The 21,747-nt window shown below is 44.3% G+C and overlaps 4 protein-coding genes and 1 non-coding gene across 12 annotated transcripts in view; 1 reads left to right on the forward strand and 4 right to left on the reverse strand.

Moving 5' to 3' along the window:
* Positions 1-3,831, forward strand: si:dkey-20d21.12 (uncharacterized protein LOC556245 homolog). Of its 5 annotated transcripts, none has more exons than XM_037103732.1 (4): positions 1-122; positions 2,434-2,589; positions 2,710-2,928; positions 3,148-3,831. In XM_037103732.1, the coding sequence occupies exons 2-4, from the start codon at positions 2,454-2,456 to the stop codon at positions 3,282-3,284; spliced, it is 492 nt and encodes a 163-aa protein (XP_036959627.1). In that variant the 5' UTR covers positions 1-122; positions 2,434-2,453; the 3' UTR covers positions 3,285-3,831. The 5 variants fall into 5 exon arrangements, with proteins under 5 accessions (XP_036959627.1, XP_036959625.1, XP_036959626.1 ...); XM_037103730.1 differs by having other exon boundaries at positions 24-158; XM_037103731.1 differs by having other exon boundaries at positions 41-170.
* Positions 3,832-4,370: 539 nt separating this feature from the next.
* hyal3 (hyaluronidase 3) lies at positions 4,371-14,033 on the reverse strand. 3 transcript variants are annotated; one of them, XM_037103718.1, is made up of 8 exons: positions 11,424-11,553; positions 6,663-6,839; positions 6,399-6,632; positions 5,487-5,922; positions 5,244-5,391; positions 5,013-5,139; positions 4,821-4,910; positions 4,371-4,741 (listed from the first exon to the last, which is right to left on the reverse strand). In XM_037103718.1, exons 2-8 carry the CDS (start codon positions 6,810-6,812, stop codon positions 4,481-4,483), a joined length of 1,446 nt encoding a protein of 481 aa, XP_036959613.1. In that variant the 5' UTR covers positions 6,813-6,839; positions 11,424-11,553; the 3' UTR covers positions 4,371-4,480. The 3 variants fall into 3 exon arrangements, with proteins under 3 accessions (XP_036959613.1, XP_036959612.1, XP_036959611.1); XM_037103717.1 differs by lacking the exon at positions 11,424-11,553 and adding an exon at positions 13,898-14,033 and having other exon boundaries at positions 6,399-6,839; XM_037103716.1 differs by having other exon boundaries at positions 6,399-6,839.
* On the reverse strand, positions 8,568-12,037 carry LOC119023582 (N-alpha-acetyltransferase 80). Its single transcript, XM_037105641.1, has 3 exons — positions 12,018-12,037; positions 8,916-9,564; positions 8,568-8,636 (listed from the first exon to the last, which is right to left on the reverse strand). The coding sequence occupies exons 1-3, from the start codon at positions 12,035-12,037 to the stop codon at positions 8,568-8,570; spliced, it is 738 nt and encodes a 245-aa protein (XP_036961536.1).
* On the reverse strand, positions 12,360-12,475 carry LOC119023637. Its single transcript, XR_005076306.1, has one exon. It is a non-coding gene; the product is annotated as a U5 spliceosomal RNA (small nuclear RNA).
* A 666-nt stretch (positions 14,034-14,699) lies between the features above and the next one.
* prkar2aa (protein kinase, cAMP-dependent, regulatory, type II, alpha A) overlaps positions 14,700-21,747 on the reverse strand; it is a 42,344-nt gene continuing 35,296 nt past the window's right edge. For both annotated transcript variants that reach the window (XM_037103724.1, XM_037103723.1), the window contains exons 6-11: positions 20,656-20,797; positions 20,073-20,174; positions 19,344-19,418; positions 19,148-19,213; positions 18,551-18,689; positions 14,700-16,131 (exon numbers count right to left, since the gene is read on the reverse strand). In XM_037103724.1, coding sequence (XP_036959619.1) covers positions 16,007-16,131; positions 18,551-18,689; positions 19,148-19,213; positions 19,344-19,418; positions 20,073-20,174; positions 20,656-20,797 — 649 coding nt within the window. In that variant the 3' untranslated portion in view covers positions 14,700-16,006. The remainder of the gene's footprint in view (positions 16,132-18,550; positions 18,690-19,147; positions 19,214-19,343; positions 19,419-20,072; positions 20,175-20,655; positions 20,798-21,747) is intronic.

A 21,747-nucleotide genomic window follows, 5' to 3' on the forward strand; every position in this document is an offset into this window, starting at 1 on the left:
ATTGGAGGAAGGCGCAAAGGCTTGTGGGAAATGTGGTTGATGACCGTGTTCGCGCTTGCAGGGGTTCAGCGGCTGAGGCAGGACAGACGGGACAGGGACTGTGTGCCTCATCACGTCAACAGGTCGGGTCAGGATGAAGTTATGGAGAGTGGTGTTTGGTGAATATATATGTGTGTATACACACACACACACACACACACACACACACATATATATATACATATATATATATGTATATATATATATATATATATACATACATACATACATACATACATATATATATATATATATATATATATATATATATATATATATATATATATATATATATATATATATATATATACAACGATTCAATATATCTATACCTTTCAATTGATTTTGCAACTTTGCTTCCAGCAGCCTTTCAGGGCAGAAACCCTTCACGCCCAGTCCCTGCTCAGAGCACCACCGCACACATTCCTCTCCCACTTAACCTCCTGGCTGTGATAAAGTCTGAATATTCAGATGAAGACATGACGAATTCAGAACTCTGAAATCGCTTCATAAAGTACACTGGTCTGAGGATCAGATCAAGGGTGCCTTCCGGGTCATTGAAAAAGCCTTATGGCAAATTCTGGATTTTTACATGAATAATAGGATACAAGTGATTTTTCGTTCTCTGATTTTGAAGAGAAATATTGGAAGTGAGTCGTTATCCATTCTTCCACTTCAAAAGGGAAGTTGAATGGCTGCAAAGTACAGGGACGGTGTTCTCTGAACTCATTCACAATGTGATTCAAAGAGGCGGGGCCATGAGCATGAGTTGTGACATCACAAACAGCTCAGAAGCCAATCCTGGTCCAATATTCAGCAGTGTGATGTGGAAGCTTACTGCTAATTGTTCCTTCACAATTAGACAAATGGAACTAGTTTAAGAGTTGTGTTCTTATTTATATCCCACATAAATCAAGACGTTGACACTCCTCTTTACCTTATTCAGAAAACAGAATGGATCCATGAGTTGCTGAAACCAAACAGGTGTTTTTTGGTTGGACACAGTTGCCCACACAACTACCCCATGACATTTGTCCATAAGAGTATTTGTGTGTGTTCATCCCATCATGCCCTCCACCCAGATTATTGAGTCATCCTTTGGCCTGAGAAACTAATAATACCCCCATGTGTCTGCTGCTATTTTAGGCCTTGTGGGCCTGCAGGGTTGGGTGTGTGTGTGTGTGTGTGTGAGCATGTTTGGAGGCTGAAAAGACTTGCCCCCCCCCACCTCTCTCTCCATGTCTCTACCTCTCTCTGCCTCCCTCACACGGTCAGGGTGGGCTAAATGGGAACATGGGCACGCACAAACATAGTTAGCATGAGGGGTTGGCAGAGGGGCGTCCTGCAGTTGCTCAGTGACAAACACACACACTCACAAAGAGGAGTTGGACCCCAAGGCTAAAACCTGGAGGTTCCCTGCTTTCGTACGTCAAGGATTACACTGGAATTTACGTATTTCATAGTTGGGATTTAATTTGAGCTGGGTTGGATCGCCTCTGGACGACCCGTGTGGATATTTAATGCAACTCGTCGCTGCTCGCGTGGGTGCGGACACAATCCAGAGTCTGAGTGTGAGGGTGAAGGAGAAGAGCAGCAGATAGACAAGAACAAATAGCCATACGTGGTGAAAGGGGGTAAGTGGGAGGAGAAGAACAGCATTGATTGATCTGTGTTACCCACTGAAACCGATGTAGTCTGAGTACATTCAGGTGGTCAGGCCAGTTAATCATCCATCCATTTATTCAGTCAGTCATTAGATAAGAACCCGTGCTGTCCTTTGGTCCTTGATTCATACTCCAGCAACGTTGTGCCTCTATGGATCTGACAACCAGCTCTATTAATAGCTCTGATAAATCAGCTATTCATATGACCTGTTTGTTTTGTCTTCAAATAGAAACCGAGGTGATCTGTTTTCCTGCCGTCCCACATGATACACGCCGACCCACTGCTCCACTTGTTGCTTCTAATTCATTCATTTCTCACTTTTCTTATAATATCCAATTTAAAATTCGTGTAACATATTTCCCCCCGTAGAACTAAAACTCCACTACTAACAGCATCTGCAGTAGCTGCACCATGTGTTTCACCCGTCTGTGGAATATCAACATGACAAGTTGCCAGTGAGTTAATAAACCAAATCACTCAGAGCTTCACTGCAATTTGCACATTGCTCTTGGATTGGCTACAAAGTAAAAATTCACATACATAGGCCGTGTGCATTTCTTGTACCCGTTTGTTCAGCCTGGTTGGTGCACACTGTTCCTCAATGTGCTGTTTACTGACACATGCTTCAGAGTTTTGTGTAAAAGCTGGCTCTCCTGGTATTCAGAAACTCATACCGTGGATAGAGGGTGTTAACTCGTGAAGTGTTTGAACCGTCTGATCGTCTGTTAGCCTCCTGAAGCGGAGGAGAGATGTCGAGGCCTCCTTCCTCCCAGACCACCCCTCAGTTCCAGAGGGTCAGCGAGAGAGATCTCACAGAGATCGAGCTCCACTCTGTGGACTCCATCAGCGACCTCCACCGGACACACCATGATCACAGCCACAAAGGTACACACACACACACACAGAACACAGCCAGCAAGGTATACAGGGACACACACGTCTTGAAGCAGCCACAAAATGTACACACACATTGCCACTGATGAACTGTGCTCTCTCTGATTTCAGTGATGAGGCCTCCTCGTCCTGCTTACACACCCTCACAGAATGGGAACCTCTACACATTTGACGCGATGGCTGTCAATCAAACAGGCCGCCCGGTTGGCAGCAAATGGCAGAGCCGTCTACAGGATATGCTGACGCCCAGTTCATCACATGCCTACGCAATGGGCTGCGCTATTATCTCTTTGCTACTGCTAACCGTGTTACTCATCTTCTACTTTTTGGGTGAGCTACCATATTCACACAATCATATTTGTTCCCCCCCCACATCTATGAATTACACCTCATCCAGTTTCTTGTCCTGGATGTATTCACGTTTTTACTTCAAATCTTCACTTTGGCCTACACCATCGAAACATCTCTGACCTAACAACAGGGAATGTTGTGTAGTGTAGCGCAAGATTTCTCAAACTGATGGTATGATTTTGTTGGTTTCTCCTCCAGTCCAGCAGGGCGGCGCAGTTCGGATGCTGACCGAGGCTCTGAGGGAGCGAGAGGCCGCGGCCACAGAGCTGTCACTGCTGATCCAAGAGCTGCAGACGCTGAGACACAACCTGACAGCCATCAGAGGGGCAACATGAGGAAATGTTTACAACAATAAACATGCTCACTGTTAATAAAGGCCATCGGATGCCTTCAAGTGCAGTAAAACTGTGTTTTACACTGGATTTACCTTGAAGAGGAAACTTTTTTTTCTAACTAGATGTATCTAAAGGAAATATTTTACTAAGAGATGGGAGGTTTCCACTCTCTCCTGCCCCGGCCACTGTGTGAAAAGGACTTTTGAATGAACTCAGACACTATTTGCTCTGCGATGGCGCTATCATTAAAGCATAATAAGAGATCAGATAAAAATGAATGGAGGCATCATTACATAGCACGACACACCCTGGATGCCTTGAGCAAATCCCGTTCAGTGTTATTGCTCAAAATAATCCAGTCTTTAGACTGCTGCCATTGTCCCACACCAAGTGTGTTTACTGTAAGTGACTTTTAAAAGCCTCCAGCTCAGCTGTGTCATGATGTGTGGGTACATGCAGGACAGCACACACTCAAAATATGGTGGACTGACAAAATGTACAACTGCCTCTTATTACAAAAAGAAATCAATAAATGTGATAAATAGTGTTTGTGTCAGCATCTTTATTTGTCCATTTTTAGTCTATAATTGAATAATTTATGTTCTAATAGAGGTCTGATATAACTGAAGCATTGCAACACTTCAGATTTTATTTTATTTTATTTCTTAGAAAAGATCGAGCCGGATGGAGCTGCTCTTTCTGCATCATCTTTTTTTTAATTATAAAACACACGAGTTTGTATCGGACAGGCAATAAAATGTTATTGTGTCTTCCTGCAGCAAGGAGACACAGTGTGCTGCATTTCAGACAAGATGAGCTTGTGATGAGCACAGCTTACAACAGTGTCGGACTCAAGCTGTCTGACGGGCGAGGGCAAAAATGATCGAAAGGGCACCAGCTGCGTGCGGTCGGGCAAACCCTGGGGGGAGATTATGTAACTCAGCTTTAAAGTATAATAGATACACCTGTGTGATACAAAACACAGGAAACAATAAACTGATCAACCATTTAGCAGTGGCGTGCAGGGCAGCCTCGAAAGGCGCAGTGTCATGTTTTCTCACCACCTTCAGAAACCAAGCTGATGAATTCACCTTCATTATTCACTTTATTTATTTTCTTTACATTACTACGGGGGCTGTTAATTTATTAATTGTAATAATGTGGAGGCCTCACTACTAAAATGTCCTCTGTTTGGATTACTTCAGTTCGGGTCTGTTTTCGCTCGTCTTCACTTGACAGTCCTTCCCGCTCCAGCCTTGGTAGCACTTGCACAGGAAGTGGTCAGAGGTCACGGCTGGAGCTGAGGAGAGCATGAGACCCGAGCTGGGGCGTCTCCTGGTGCAGCGCCCATTGCCGTGGCAAAGCTGGTGGCTGCAGCGACGGGTGTTGGACCGCAGCTTCCGCACGAATGGACCCAGGACAGTGCGTATGTAGTCTCTGAGAAGGATGCACTGATGCTGGGGAGTGGGATGGAACGGAGAGGGTTACGCACATAAACACACCCGCATGAATAACTCTCTCGCAAACACTGCGTACCTTGGATTTGGCGAACTTCATCTCTCCCCACAGCACCACTCCGGCAGCTCCCAGCGCCGCGCTCTCGCCCAGCGTGTGCATCAGGTCCGTCTGCGCACACACAAACACACTCACGGTGACTAGTTCGAATGAGAGATTTATCTTGTTGCCAGTAAACTGGTTTGTACATGCGCGAGCGGGAACGAACCCCACCTTGTTAAGAAAGCTGAGGGTGTGTGTGAAAGCCAGCCTAGCGTAGGGAAGGACTGGTTTGGCAACGTGGGTAGCGTTGTTATGGCGCCAGTCCGACGCCACCCTCAAAGCCTCCAGCACCCTGTGCCTGAGTGGAGGAGTCAGAACCGTTCATCAGCAAGTCATTCAAAAACAGTCGTTTACGTCCTCGGTTTCGCAGATCTGGTGTTGCTGTTTCTCAGCTCTCTGTACCTGACCATCAGCGCTGCGTCCTTGGATCCCGCCAGCCTTCGTGGCAGGTAGATGCTGGGATAGAGAGCGGTGGACTGACACCAGAGCCAGCACAGCCAGTCATTTCGCTTTCTGGTCCCCCTGCGGCAGCGTCCAGTGTAGTTTTTACCTGATCACAGACAGAAAGCAAGATACGACACACGTCAGTTTCAGAGAAGGTCATCACCATCAACAAAGCAGTACTTAACTCAGTCTTTGTCCTACCTTTCTTTCCCATCTTCTTATTCATGCAGGCAGGAAAACCATAGAACCCCCAGAGTCCATTTGGACGATGTGTGACCACCGTCCGCAGCGTCTCCTCCATGAACCTCCGAGCGCTCTCCTCAAACCTCTCCCTCGCCAGCGATTTCACTTCCCCCTCCGACAGATCCGGTCTCTCCTCTCTCACCAGCAGCTTGGACAGCCTCCGGTACTCGATCTTGGTTCCAAAGTTTCCCCCCCACAGCGGCCGCCACTCCTCCCAGTCGATAACGGCTAAACCTCTGAAGTCCGGCCGCAGCATGCTGGTGACCTGCATCACTGTGCGGGAGAGGTGAGCCGAGAGGTCGCCGAGCTGCGGTATGCCTCCGTTCACCATCCTGCCGTCTCGGGAGAGGTACGGATATTTCCCCAGGCGGTCGCGGTAGAAGATGGTCATTTTCTGGAAAAATGCAAGATTATGATTGAAACAGCGCTCTGCCGCTCTACAGTGCTTTTTAGCCTCTCTTAGCTTGTTTTGGTTTCATGACAGGTTTTCTATTTGCTTGAGTCTTAGCGTCCTCATCAACCTTGCTTCAAACAGCAGCAGGCAACTTTATTCAGCAGACAGGATCTGACAAACCCACTGTACTCTACCTGCCAGCTGACAGACAATGTTAGTGACCAGCTGATGAATGTAGCATAATATCTAAAAGCTGTCTGTCCATGTCATTTGATTTCTTCTGCCTCAAACTGGCCAGAAATTAATTAGGAGGGTTGGGACAGATGAAAAAAGTCACTTTATTATCTTGTCTATTGTGTTCATACACAACCTATATGAGCTTAGGAACCAATTTTGGAAATACCTCTAAACCAGCCGTACAGTTGCAAACTCTGAATACCAGAGTAAGTCTATAACACAGTCTGAGATCAAATCACCTCTCCCTGGAAGCGCTGCTGCCTGTTCTCCACGATGTCGAAGTCTTTCAGGTCCAGCTTGATCTTGTAACGTTTCTGACACTGTGCCGTGGGCATGTTCCACACCACGACGAAGGGCCGGTCCTGCAGGATCGGTGCTGCTGCGGCCACAACGGGTGGTGGGGCGTGAGGGAGAGCAACTTCACGGGTAGAGTTTTGTCCACTGCTTGCAGTTGGGGGGGGACCATGGGGGAGGGCATCTCCTCGGGGGGGACCATGGGGGAGGGCATCTCCTCGGGGGGGACCATGGGGGAGGGCATCTCCTCGGGGGGGACCATGGGGGAGGGCATCTCCACGGGTGGAGGTTTGTGACACAGAAGTGCAGGGGATGAAGGAGAGGAGGAGGAGGAGCATGGAGAGGTGAGACAGCACCATGGCCACTCAGAGGCTGATGTGTCCTTCCTGACAGGAGAGAGAAATGGACCGGAAAGATTTTGACTGATGAGGAACTTTTCTGAACTGGGATACAGACTGTTGTCAAGAATTAAAGTTGCCATTAAATGGCTGCTTGAACTCGGCTGCCAGAGTTTTTACTTATTCAATATAAGCAAAGATCACTTAAAAAAAGTCAAAGGAATATTTAATCAAATTCTCTTTATTAACCAACATTTTTATAATTGAAACATCAGATGTAATGAGATGCATCACTTCCATCACTATAACAAATCTTCAGTAAGGCTTCAGTTCTCTGGCAGCTCAACAAGGCACATCAGTCCTAGAGTTCAACATCAGTGTGTCACATAACTGAACAGCAGGAGACACAGACGGACAGCAGGAACTTGTCACCAGCCCTCCACCTCTTTAAAGTTCCCCCAGACATCTTTTAACACACATGATAACACTCAACATTGAACACTAATGTTTGATATTCAATTAAACAGTTAAATATTCTCTAAATTGTATCTGCTTCTTCTCCCTGATTAAAAATCCAAACTCTATAAAAATGCAAATCATTTCAATTTCAAACGTTTTATTGTCCCTCAACAGTTCATTCGCAGCGTTCGGGACCCCGAGGCTGCAAGTTTCCACTTCACACTTGTGTCTGTTGGATGGTGGACTGTGACTGGCTTCTGAACCAGCTGCGATGTCACCGACTCAACTCTTAAATCCTAAACTCAGATGAGCACAGAGAAACTTTCCCCTTTGACTGTAGGAAGTTAAAGGCCCAGTGTGCAGGATTTAGTGGCATCTAGTGGTGAGGTGGCACACTGCAACCACCTCTACAGGGGTGGAAGTAACTAATTACAGCTACTCTGATTACTGCATTTTTGGGGGTACTTTTAATTTATTTCACTGTTTCTTACCATTTGAATTAACATCTGAGCCCTTCATCTCCATTTCTGTAGCCAACAAGTCCGTCCCACACGAACACAGCAGTGCAACGGCCCTCTGTAGATGTAAAGGGCTCATTCTACAGTAATAAAAACACACTCTTAGACTCTTAAGTTACAGGTAGTTTTACACTCATGGAAAAATAATTTTGAATATTATATTACATTTCTGCCATAAACCGTACACACTGGACCTTTACACAGATCTGTTCTGATCTGTTCTGCACAGTGAAGCTCAGGCAATCCAAGTAAGCAAACCATAAGCATAACACATTCTGCCATGTTGGGGGAAAACGTCACGTATCAGCCTGGCTCTTTTTCACAGTGTTCGCCACCATTTCTACTGCACTCAGTGCTTTGACACAGATACACAGGGATGGACACAGACGCTCCACTGAGGTTCAGTTCAGTTTGCTTCAGTTCTATGTAGTTATGTAAACGAGGTGTGTGGAAGTCAAACAAGGGTTGATCGTTTCAAGCTGCCAGCAGTAGCACCTTCATCCCCTTTCACTTCAGCATTACGTTTAGTGATGTTTTTGTTTTAAGGCTCACAGCAGCACACATCTGGTTCTACATTTGTGCTGCCGTCTGAGTGTCCACCCTGAAGATTCCCAACCGTGCTTGAAAGAGACCGGGTGTGTCCAAATGTGTACTAGCGGTGAATACACGTGTACACGAGTGATTTTGTGTATTTCTTTGGTTTACCAGAAATCCTCCATCGCTCATTTCCTGTGCATTGTGAAAGAACATTAATCAATGAGGGCGAATACATTCCTGAGTGTTTCTGACTGGGTGTCCATCAAATGTCTTTGTGCATCCAGTAGATGGGAACTCCTTTGGCGTCTCTGTAGGGAGTTTCAGTCAGAGTCTGAACAAAAAGCGGCCCTGCGGTCTGAGGGGAAGCAGGTGGTGGAGGAGGGATGGAAGGAGGAGGGACAGATGGAGGAGGAGGTGGAGGAATGGAGGGAGGAGGTGGTGGAGGAGGGATGGAAGAAGGAGGGATAGATGGAGGAGGAGGTGGAGGAATGGAGGGAGGAGGTGGTGGAGGAGGGATGGAAGAAGGAGGGATAGATGGAGGAGGTGGTGGAGGAGGGATGGAAGGAGGAGGAGGAGGAGGTGGTAAACTAGAGGGTGAAGGTGACCCTACATCACGAGCACGTCCTGAGTCTCTGTTCCCCGGCGGTGCGTCCATCTTTGTCCGTGTCTCTTCACTTGGCATTCTGGAGAGCTTCAGAAGCATCTCCATGGGAACGAACGCCGTCATGGCACCCGCATTCTGTACAGGCGTCGACAGCACGTAGCCCAGATGGGCGTAGAAGTGCTGCTTGTCGTGGGTGGTCAGACACATACGCTTGAACCCTCGGCCTCTGGCGTAGCTCTCAATCTCCTCCATCAGAGTCCGGCCGTAGCCCTTCCCTCGTTCCGCCTTGGACACGACCACCGACTCGACGAACAGGCTGCTGCCGTGACCTACGACCCGGGACAGCCGGGCGTGGCCGAGCAGCCGCTCCGTGTCCCTGTGGCCCCGCAGGAGGACCAGACAGACAGGGAACTCCGGACAGGACTTCTGGAGGGAATGGACCCGGGCGGCCTGGCTCCTCTGCCACTCCGAGTTGACCAGGTCAGCGCAGGGTACCAGAAGGTCCGGACGCCGGTGGATGGGAACCGCACGGATCTTCTCGGGCTGTTCAGAATCTTTCTCAGCACAACATGGTGTCGGACCACCTGAAGTCGAGATGGAGTTCAGCTCACCTCCGCTCTTCGATGTGGAATTCCTCGCCGTTAGTGGTTCGGACCTGTGGTGACCAGGGTTCAACTAAAGTCAGTCCTCACACAACTATACGCTACATGCTACATGCTACATGCTACAAGTCAAATGTTAGAAAACATTTTCTACATGCAGTTTCTCAACTTCGCTGGTTAGTCTGATCCCGGCACAGCCTGATCCAGGAGGCCGGACCGATCAAAGATGCACTCGCAGCTCTCACAGATAAACTTTCATTGTCATGAAAGCAGCAGGATCAGATCTGTCATTGATGGAGGATAAAACTAGACAGTCGCTCTCCTTCTAATCTGCGTTTCCACTATAACCTTTACTGTCCATCCCGGGTTCCTGTGTTGAGGCGTGCCTTGCTCACGAGCACTTCACTGGGGGCCACAGAGATATGTTCCTCCTCTACAGTTAACGTTTCTCGCGCTGCATGTTTTTACCAGTGCAAGCGCGCCTTTGTCCCTGGCAGGATGAGTTTTACAGAACGTGCTTACTGACGACCGATCGCACTGACGGTCACAGATAAGTTGTCCTGAGGTGCTGGTCACACAGATCCAACTTGATGTCCACAGTTACCACCATTACACAGGTTCTGGTCCGGATTGTGCACCGAATTTTCGAAACATTTGAAGCAAATTATTTGAATACAATTGAGCTGAAAAGCAGGTTTCCAACTGGAACTAAAGGCGGCAGGTTGTCCTCGACCTGAAGTGAGGACTTCTGCGTCGTATTCCACAGGAGGGTGGAGAAGGCAGCTGGTCTCACACCTGACAGTCTTCTACGTCTTCTTTCATTAAAAGCTGCTCCGTGCTTGTTGTATGGATATAAACAAACATCTGCGATAACAAAACAGCGTGATCTGCCATGTCGCTGCTACCATTTACTCCCGTTTCGTGCTTCATGAACCCTTGATTGCAATGGTTCTGCTGCTGCAGACTGGTGGAAACGCGGCTCCTGAACAGAACCCATTCAAGAACCAGAGCTAATTCAGCAAAGAAATTGGGTAAATGTAACGGCAACAGGAAGTTGCAGAGTGGTTAAGGACACGGGGTGGTGGCTGCAGTCACAAAAACTCCAACGTTACTTATTTTCTCCCCTCTGTCATTCTATGATAGACCACTGCAGCATCATGTTGGGTTGTTTGCAAGAACCAAGTGGATGTAACTTTAGATGGAAAGCTGGTGTCTGGCAGGAAGACAAGAATGAAACCCATTCACCTCTGTTATACAAGAACCTGACACTTCTCCTACAGATCTCTGTGTGCATTGACTGTCAAGTCATTCAACGATTTGAAGCTGTCATCATGAATAGGGAAGTCGACTCTTCCACATCTACCACATCTTACCACACAGTGTTGAGAAGGCTGACCTGCCCAGCAGTGAAGACAGTTATTCCGCTTAACTCACAAGTATGCAGGTTTCTGTTACATTCAGCGTTTAAGCCTTCTATCAATGCGTCATTTTTCGACGATAGTAAAAACACTGTCCAGACGTGTCATATTCTTGTATCAGATCATGCTATTAGACTCTGTGAGCTAGAAGTTGCCATTTTGTAGCACAAAGAGAACCAGTATGTTGGTGGCAGACAGCTGTGTTTTGACACAGGACCAGCGGTGCCACATCGCTCACTGATCAATAATCTGTTTCGAATTCATGTAGTTTTTCTTTTTTACAAGTTAAGTATCAAACTCTATCAGTCCTTAAAATCATCTGCAGAGATCATTTTAAAGCCGTTAGGAAGCACCAAGGAGTGTCTCCATCTGCACCGCAACCTAAAAAGTTCACAGAAGAAACGACGCAGATGTAAAATGATTGTTTTTAAATGCCGGTGGGCCAAATTAGATACATTTTTAGAAAACAAACGGCTGAAAATGTACAAACTCACCAACGGAGAAAAAGCTGAAGCCAAACGTCTGACTGTCAGCTGCGACCTACTGCGCCGGAGCGATGTGCTGTGTACTTAACGCAATTTCAACACGCGTACATAAAAAAGAGATCTTACAGACACCCAACAGGAAACTGGCTCTTGACTGATAAAAAACCCACAAGATAATCGAGAACGACTGTCCCGTTTGAGAGGATGACACAATGACACTGCAGATACAATAGTGACAACGGCAGTAAGAGAAAGAAACAACATCACAAAGGTCTCTCCTGTGAAAAAGACCCTCTCAGTTTCCACCGCATCGAAGGGCTCTTGAGCAAGGCACTGACTCCCTCACATTCTTGTGAGACCTGCAGGAAAATCATGTTATTTTCAAAGAACATGTGAAATGGACTAATTATTTTTATGGATCTTATATATATTTTACTAAACTGCATGTAGATGTTTGTTAGATAATGTTTGAATGAAAAATGTAGATTAAAAAGAAAGTGCATTTCAATCAGCGGTGTCAAACTGGCACACAGGTTCAGGAGTGGAATTAAATTGATTATGATTAATTACTGAGTTGTGAAGAAGGATTTAACAAACATGTACCTCTTGTTCTTTTCAGGCATGGCACTGTTGGTTAATGGAATATACTTTGTTACATGCTTTTCACTTTATTACGCTTATTCAATGAACTAACTTAACTTTTTGTTTTGTTTCCACATGTCCAAAATACATTTGTGTTCATTCATTCATTATTTCAGTGTGTGAAAACAGTCTACATTTGTGCATCTAATTAAGTGACAAGATAGTCAAATAAAGGTTTATATGTATATGCCTCAAGTGGAATGCAAACACGGAGCGCGTAGAAGACATTTATGCACTGCACAACAACAACACTCAAAAAACTCCCCTCTGATGTCTATTATTTTTCTTTTCACACAGTGAGGAAGCCCCGCAATAAAGCAGGGCATCAAAAAATTAGTTGAAACTCTTATTGTTCCTCTCCACGGAAATCTTTAGTAAAAGGCGAAAGATTTATACGATCTGAAGAGAAACAAGAGTGTACTGTCGGTATAAGGTTTAAGTGTCGGAAGCCATTCTCCGTCATATCTTCTTCTGTTAGGGTCCAAGAATACGCGCTTCAAAATGCACACGGCTCATCTGTGTCACTCAGACGCAACGATGTTAAAAATTACTATAAATCACACTACGGATGTTCTGAATCTATTCTAAGCACGAATATTTTGACTTGTTGATAGAAACACGCGCTGCGCATTCTGGGACTCCGACTACCCTGGCTACGCCTCTACTTCTTGAATTATGCTTTATTCTGTTAAACACTGAATGCTTTTTCGTATCGATGATCGTGTGATGATTCTCAGATGTTTGAACGACGCGATGATGTAAAGTGTTTTCATCAGACACCAGAAAAACGCTACTAATTCGTGTTTTTCCCCACGTGTGCGCTAAACTGTACGCATGCGCGTTTAACATTCCAGCGATAACAGGCACCGAGAGTATAATCGCCCTCAGTTCTGCCATGGCGAACGTGTTTTGAAAACTAGTATATTTAATCATACTCATAGTACTTCCCCGAGAGTATTGTGGGTTCTCCTATGTACAAAGTGACCGCATGTTATGTATTTAACACATTTCACACGTTCAGATACGTGTTGTTTCTTTTGAATCGGAGCATTTTCGCACATGCGTAGTGTGACAGTCACGGAAGTTTCTCTCCAGCCAGCAAGATGCGATTAAATATGTGTTATTTAGGGCCGTGTAACCCAACACGAACATTTCTGGTCCGTGCCCCATATGTGTTTTATTACTTTATATGGTTTTAATTGAACATTTATATCGATTGTATGTCATTTAGCAGTTGTGCTCTTCAACCATCAAATCTTTGCAGACTCTTGCCAACTCTTACCTACTGTAAGCTCGAGTGCATCTTCGTTTATATTCATGTTCCCCCTGGTTTTACAATAACTTTTACTCTAAGCTAGCACACTGGGTGGGTGGACAGTATAATAAATATGCAACACCACGCAAATGGTAACTTAGTTTGTTACTATCCTGTCAGGAATAATCCCCCCCAAGCTGGCTGCAGCAGTAGTAAAGATAAACGCATTACAGTTGCTGTGACTGTGGAGATATTAAAATGTCTTCTTCACTTTGCTTCTCTTGAGTAACGTTACACTCGTTGGGCTAACGAAAAAGCTATATTTTCTCTCCCCGCACATCAACAGACAGCTCCACCACACTACTTGCTCTCCCCGCTTCTCAACTTCCATGTAAGGTAAGTCTACAAATCTGTCGGTTGGGACTCAGTCCTGCATGCTATAGCTAGCTCATGCGCTTCCTTTTAGCTTTGGACGCACGTGCAGTACAGTGATATTTATTAGATTTGAGGAAAGAACCATGTGTTTAATGTTCATTAGCGAATAACACTCCGCATTATTTTCTCACCACACTGTAATGATACCTACATTTTTACTCTCGCGGTTCGTCGCCGGTGCTGGTGGTCCTCCTTCCTCAAAGAGCTCGTGTTGGACTCACAGCTGATCTGCGGTCGGATTTACGTCTTACAACGCGGGGAAACAGCTGGTGACCGTCAATTAAAATCTGCTCCCAGATCAGTGAGTAGGCATCAACACGGCTTCTTCTGCAACATGAAGAAACGTTGACGCTGGTCTGGTCACTGATCTAAGAGGTCCTATCTGCCACCCTGCGGCTGGGAGTGTTGTCACACAACACAAATCTGATCAAACTACCTACCTGTTGGTGCTGTACAATAAAAGGCTGCCTGGCAGTATATATATACATATTATTGAGGTGAATTGTTATGTATTTACAAAAACATGATAATCATCAACCTTGTGTTGAAGCTGAAGCATACGACTCAGCAGGTATTTAACTAAATATGACACCCCTGTGTAGCTTTATTATAGTGATTTGCAGTAATGACCGCATGAACCAGAGGTCTGGTAGATGCAGAGAAAGCAAACGGCATCAACACAGCAGTGAAGATGTCTGATATCACAAATACTGAATCTCATTTAAGAGGGTACTTGCTTCATAGAGCTACAAATTGTTGGATCCCACACTACCACTGGGTTCAATCATCACCTCACAGTCAACAAATACTGAAAGTGACAACCTGCACGGTTCCCCTGCGTGTGAGTATACGGAGCATGGCTGAATCATCAAATAACAGTTTCACAAATTATACACATGAGCTGATGAAGGTGTTAGTGGAGTGTGAGTAGAAATTCAACAAAAAGACAAGAGTTTAACAAAATGTTTGCTTTATTTTTTCAGGTTTTTTTTTTCTTTTTTTAAATCCAGGACAACTCATTCAAGGATAATCAAGGAGAAATAAGCACTACTGTTTTTATTAGAACTTTTTTTCTGTTTTTATCATTTTGTCAGATGGATGGTGAATTTTATCAGAATTGGTCAAAGTAAAACAAAAAATAATAAATGAATATATAATAACAATACATTAATAATTAATTCAATACAATGACATGTGGCGTCAATGACAGAATAACAATGTCCCAGAAAACGTAGGGTTGTTATCGTTTTCGCTTCTTCTTCTGTGGTACTGCAATAATCACCAGCACTAACTCAACTCAATCAACAACAGTAGAGGAAGAAATGGAGCACGCCCACAAAGTTCTGCACCCCGGCCTCCCAAAGAGGAAACACTTTTTTTTATTTAAATAATATTTTATCAAAGCTTCTGTTTTTTTATCTTCATAAAATGTTTCTAAAACTTATCTGTCTTCTTTAAACTTTTCTTTTTTTTTTGCATTTTTGATTCATTTTTCCTTTTCAGAGATTTTTTAAAGTTTTTCGTCTCCATTTTACCACAATGTATCCGTTTTTGCAAGTGTGGTAACCTATGTACTTTTGAGTATCTGTACCCCTGTCTGTGTGTATGTGTGTGTGTGTCTGCATGTGTGTTGATGTGTAGATGTGTCCTTAAATGAGGCTCGTTCGAACAACTTTAAGTTGTTTAAGTGCTCAAAGTGAATGCAAAGCCTGCACAAATGAAGCATGATGTCTTTTTTTGTTTTAACATGTGTATGGAGTATGTGCGAATGTGTGTGTTTTATGTTCTTACACTGCGTTACCTGCATCAAGGTCATTGCAGCAAAGACATTCATACTGAGAGGTTGGAGCTGGCTCAAACAACAAGGTGTGTGGCTTTTAGCTAGCTCTGTGTGTGTGTGTGTGTGTGCGTGTGTGCGCATCTACAAAGTGAGCTTATAACTTACAAAGGAGTGTGTTGAGCTAGTATGTGCACAAGGGTGAGCAGGCTAAGTAACGTGAGCATCTATCTGTGCCTACATGGGTGTCAGTGTACATGTATGTGTTCAGAATGTGTGGGCAGTTATGTACTTGCAGGTGAGCCAATTTTCTCATATGTGTCACAGCCTGTGTAAAGTTACTACAAGTCTGTACAGCCACTGTATGATAGAGGACATATGTCTGTCTGTGTGTGTGTGTGTGTGTGTGTGTGTGTGTGTGTGTGTGTGTGTGTGTGTGTGTGTGTGTGTGTGGTAGAAGGCACGGAGGGTGGTGTGGGAGGCTCAGTCTCTCAGGTCCATGCTGGAGCCGAACAGGGCCACCAGCTGCTCCTCATAGTGGGCGATGTTCCTCTTCATGATCTCCTTACAGGAGCCCAGGAGGCGCTCAAACGCCTGTATGTCTATTACTGTAGGGAGAGAGGGAGAGAAAGAGGGGGAAACAGAGTAAGGTATGTTAGGTGTCATCATCTTGGTCAAATAATTCTGTGGGCTAATTGTTCTTGGCTTTGAAAATGTTACAAGAAATATGGTAAGAGCTCATAATCAGGTCCCTCATCAGTCAGAATAATTATTCAGGGTTTCCTCTTTGAGCATCAGAACTGAGGCCGTTACATTTTAAAATTTTTGCAGGTTAAGCATATTATTTCAAGTTGTGCTTGGACATTCGTTACACCATGTTCACACTGACAAAACAGTTCACCAACGCCTGCTAACATCTGGCTTTTGTGGTCAATGATCAGCATTAACACCAGGGTCAAATGACTCCGCACTAGTCACGGGTGTTTATTGGCTCCACCTCTGATCATCTGGGATGGAAACGCTTATTGTCGTCCTTTTTCAGCCTCGATGTCACTGCATCACACGTGCTGAAGTTAAGGCTGCTGGCTTGGTAAAACTTTTCCATCAGTCTCAGTTCAGGCAGCGCTTACAACTTCGATCAGTTGGCGCCAACTTTGAAAAAGAGACTGGAGTTGAATATGTTTGTTTCAAAGTAACCACTGTTACATCATCAGGGACTTGCCAGCTGCCTGATATGTGCTGCACAGAGATGAGAAAGAAGCGAGATGTCTCACTCCACAGTCACTTCTGTTCTAAGCTCTGGAAAGAACGACAACTAATTCAGAATGCTGTTGATTAATCCTTGATGAAACAAGTTTTACCATGCTCTATAAGTAGTTTGAACGGCTATTTTGTTTTTTGATCATGTTCACAATAAAGACAGACAGACAAACTAGACCCCTTGGAATGCGGGAGGAATCAATCGTATGTTTTTGGCAGGTGTACAAACAAAAAACAAACAAAAAAAAACAAACACATTTTCACACTAATTTCTGTGCAAAAGTGGTTTTAGATAAAGGCAGAGGCATTCCCGTTTCTCTACCTGTCCCTAGAGGACCCTTGAAGTCCTGCTCATCTTTTACAGCTGTTATAGAAAAGGAGAATGACGAGTAGAAGAGATAGCATCTGGTACTGCAGTGTGACTGACTGACATTTCTCTCTGCTTCAAAGCGGATCAGCTGTTGGAGACAGGCTGCTGTACTGTGAGTACAGTAAACAGAAAGACCAGACAGACAGGTGAGCGAGTATACTGACGGAGTGTGCATGGTTGGGATTGAAGGGGACAACATAGGCACATTACATCTACTATGAAAAAAAGAACGTGTGGATAAACAAATAAAAGCTGTGCAATGAGAGCAATTAAAAAAAGAAAAAAAAAAATAGCGCTAACAGATTTTGCAACAGAATCAAGAAAAATGACAGAAAACACGAGCAGCTGTTAAAAATCCTGTGATATTTTCCAAAGTGAAGAGCTGCTCGTGTCACAGTCGAGGCTGATTTGGTACACCCACTTCAAAATCAAAAATAATTACTGAATGGCCATCAAATTAACAGAAATACAATGTGATGACAGACGAGATATGAGCCGAATGCAGATCGTGAGTTAAACAAAACTCAAATGCCACTTGATACCTCATGACAGGCTGCTTGTAACAGTACAATTACTGGAAATGAATGAATGGCACAGACATTGTTGTAAGGTTGAGCGGTATAACATTGCTTATCAACTTTAACTATATACCAATATTTTTGCAATCATTTACATAATAATGTGCATAGAGAGCTTAGTTTTGCACTTGATGTGAAGAAGCTGAAACAACACAAAGATCATACAACAATTTGAAAAAAATGACAATTATGCCCCATCAATGTTCACGTATGGTCGTGTTAAAGAGTTTACATACACGGGTAAAGAACGTGTATATCATGGCAATTTTCAGTTCCAGTGTTTTCTACAGCACGTCATTTTGTGATGGAATGAGTAGAACACAAACTAAACTGTCAGAAGAAAAGCAGTTGATCTTTGGACCTGTAACTGCTTTGAAATGCCTCCAAGTGACTTTACTGACTTGTTCAAATCAGTTATTGGCTCTTTCAGATCAATGCTGAGCTCTTCAGACTTTCACACTGTAGCGTGTTTGTGAGTCTAGTCGGTGTATCAAAGAAGCCCCATTAAAATGGGCACAGAAAAGTCACTAGCCACTCAGAAGAGGTTAAGAGACGATGCTACAAAGATTCATAAGAATGTTTTGGGGGTTTTTTGCGAGTACAATGTGTTTGAAAAACAAGAGTTGTAGAAATGATTGGAAGTGAGACTGTATGTAAACTTTTGACCCCGACCGTTTGGATACAGGTATCACATTGTGGAAATCTGATGATGAATCAGAGCTACTTTATATACACGTCTGACTTCATTACTGTTTCTCTCTTGAGCGTCGAAGCTGACAAATGCGTTTAGCGAGTGTGTCCGAGTGCATTCCGTCTCACCCAAACACTTGACATCGCCCACTGCGTAGGCTGAGGCGGCCCGGGGCTTGTTGGTGACCAAGGCCAGCTCCCCAAAGTAATGACCCCTGCTACAGCGCGTTAACTCCACCTCCGCATTGTCTGCATGGTCCGCTTTCGTCTGCAGGCGGGAAAGAGGAGGACGGATGGGAACAAAGGAGAGAAGAGGATTAAAGGTTAGGAACCACTGAGTTATTTCCTCCCCCCAGCGAGGAGCACTCGGTGGCTGAGCAGACAAGCGTGATTTCAGCTGTTGCTAGGCAAAACCAGGGAACACTCTGGTGGTCCTCACTGGAGAGTGTGGGTTGTCACTGCCTGACTGTCCTACAAGGAGAGTACCTGGAGTGATCTTCAATAATGGTGCATTTTCCTACCAATGAAAGGTTTTTTTGAATCATGATCAGCCTCTGAGACCAGCTGCATTTTCTGCATTCCATTCATGTGAGATAGCCTTCTTTACATAACAGCTGAACAGATACAAAAGTGACTGCTGAACAAGGTAAAATAAAGTCAAATTCAGAGTAAAAATTCTCATGTGATGAAACAGAGAAATGAAGAAGGCAAGGTGGAGTATCTTACTTTACTCTTCATCATGATCTTGACCTCCCCGGATTCTACAATATAGAAGCACTCGGCCTTGTCACCCTGAGGACGAAGAAAACAGATCACGTATAAATGCATTTCAAGGTGGTTCTGTGTATGCTAAAATACTCAATGTCCCAATGCGCGAGTCACACTCCCATTGCTGGAAACCACATCATCTACAAATTCTTACCTGTGTGATGATGCGCTCGCCATCTGAGAACTGCTTCGCTCCTAATACATCCACAATTTTCATCCTTTCTGTTGCCTGGAAAGAAAAAAAATCAAGAGAGGTCAGGAGAAATAATGAGAGAAAATCATGCAAATACAATCCACTCTTTCACTGTGCTCTTGCTTGGCGATACTAATATCTACTCTTCTGTGTTTTGGACAGTTAAAACTTGGTGGTGCAAAGAAAGGATGGGTGATTGGTTGGGGGAAAGCAAAAGAAATCTCTCTGAGATCTATCCCCATACTGTGTTTACTGTTTATATAAACGTATATATACAATATATATAACGTGTGCATTATTACTTTCTCACTTTTCATCAGTTGCAATATCATTTTTTATTACTTCACACTATCACTGTTCCAACTACCTTTTTATTTACTTTTTCTTCTAGTGGACCTTCTTTTTTTTAACTAAATTTATCTGATTTTATTGTTACTGTTATTCTATTAGCCAGGCATATCAGCATTTACTCCATTTACACTTTATTTTATCATCAATCTACTGTGTTTTTGAACATTCTCTAGCACACTATTTGTTGGTGAGTGTGACCATAATCAAATTTCCCATTATTAACTGGCTAGGTAGTTGGATGGCTAGGTTGAGATCTGATGCTGCCAAATCCACTCTGTAGTGGAACGTACACCGTCTCTGCTGCAGACAGTCTAGAAAGCCCAGAACCACTGAACTCACCTCCAGTGACTTGAGTAAGGGCACAGACTCGATGAAACACTCGTACATCCTCCTCTTCTTGGCATTGTTCTTCACAATGAGTCTTCGGAAGGTGGCACGGTCCTGAAGAAAAGAAAAGAAAAAAAACAAAACACTTCCTGAGGGCACATTCTCTCAGACTGCTGCTGGTCCTTCTCTGTTCAACCACAGGGAGGAGCTGCAGCAGCACAAACCCTGTGAGAACAGCACCAGCTCCATTCATAGATAACATAGCTCCATTCTTAACATGTCTAAGCATCATAGCTCAATGTACTGTATTTGGTAACAGAAACAGGACCTAACCTGCTCACAGAACAATCCTAACAGGGGAGCGGAGTTTATAAGTGAGAATGTGACTGACAGAGCAACATTGGAAACACGTGACACTGACAGAAATGCGACAGAACACACCTCTTTGATATATTAGATAATTGAGGACAAACTGCAGATAATTGAGCAATTGGTTACGTTGACAGAACATTGATCTTATATTTAACTCATGATGATTGTAAAATATCACATTAAAATATGACCCTGGTGTGTTTGTCTATTTGTATGTTCTTACCAGTCCCCATAATGCTCCCTCCGTGGTGGCGATGATGGTGGCGGCGCGTGGCGTGTTGTACATGAGTGCCAGCTCCCCGAAGCTGCCCTTATTGTTATACTGACCCACGCATGTTCCCTTTACCACTATGTCATACACACCCCTGCAGAGAGAGAGAGAGAGAGAGAGAGAGAGAGAGAGAGAGAGAGAGAGAGAGAGAGAGAGAGAGAGAGAGAGAGAAGCAAAGAGAAAATCACATAAATCCATATTCTACAATGACTTATGTAGTTGAGACAAACTCTAAGAGGGGGGCAGTTTTGTTTACTGACCCACTCACTGGTTCAACTAAAGATCTAATCTCCAATTTTCTGGAGCCTGGGCTAGCCAACTAGGAGGGTCCAGGGTCAAGCCATTAATTGTGTTTGTGTGGGTGCACTAGTGTGTACAGTTGTGCTCACAGTGTGTGAGCACAAATGTACGGTGAAAGCAATTTTGCATCTCTGAATACTGTTGTTTATCTTCACGTACAGTATCATAAAATGTTTGATCATGGTTTTTACGTTTCTGGCAGATAGTAGTACTTCAGCGGAGCAGCTCAATCTCCCCCTGCCTCCCTCCCTCTTCTCTCTCTGTATGAGGATTAAACTCGGCGTAGGTAATTTGCAGCGTTGTTGCTCTGCAGGATTAACCAGTCATTTTCTAAGGTAGCCTGTCCTCCCATTGGCTGTGTAGTGGGGCTAAAACCCTTGTCACTGCTGGAGTATTAACTTCATTTGGATTACCATGACGATGGGGACGATGATCACTTATGTCGTCGCCTACCTTTGTGAGCACAGCTCAGAGAGGCACTGTTTTAAACACAGTGCGGCTAGCGCTTTAATAAAGAAACCTAGCAGGTGTGAAAGCTGTGATCATTGATACATTTCACAAATCTGCTTGAGCCAAGAAGACAGCTGTAGAAGAAAGAGCCAAGATTCTTTTAATAACAATTTTTACTTCTTGGAAAACAGGCAACTCAGCCATGATCAATGAATACCCAGAAGAAGAAGTTTATGTTTAAGATGCCAGAATGTTGAGGTTTTGCTCCAAAATTGAGTTGCTGGTTAACAACTG

This window comes from Acanthopagrus latus, chromosome 7 (assembly GCF_904848185.1).
Source record: "Acanthopagrus latus isolate v.2019 chromosome 7, fAcaLat1.1, whole genome shotgun sequence".
Classification (NCBI taxonomy): Eukaryota; Metazoa; Chordata; class Actinopteri; order Spariformes; family Sparidae; genus Acanthopagrus; species Acanthopagrus latus.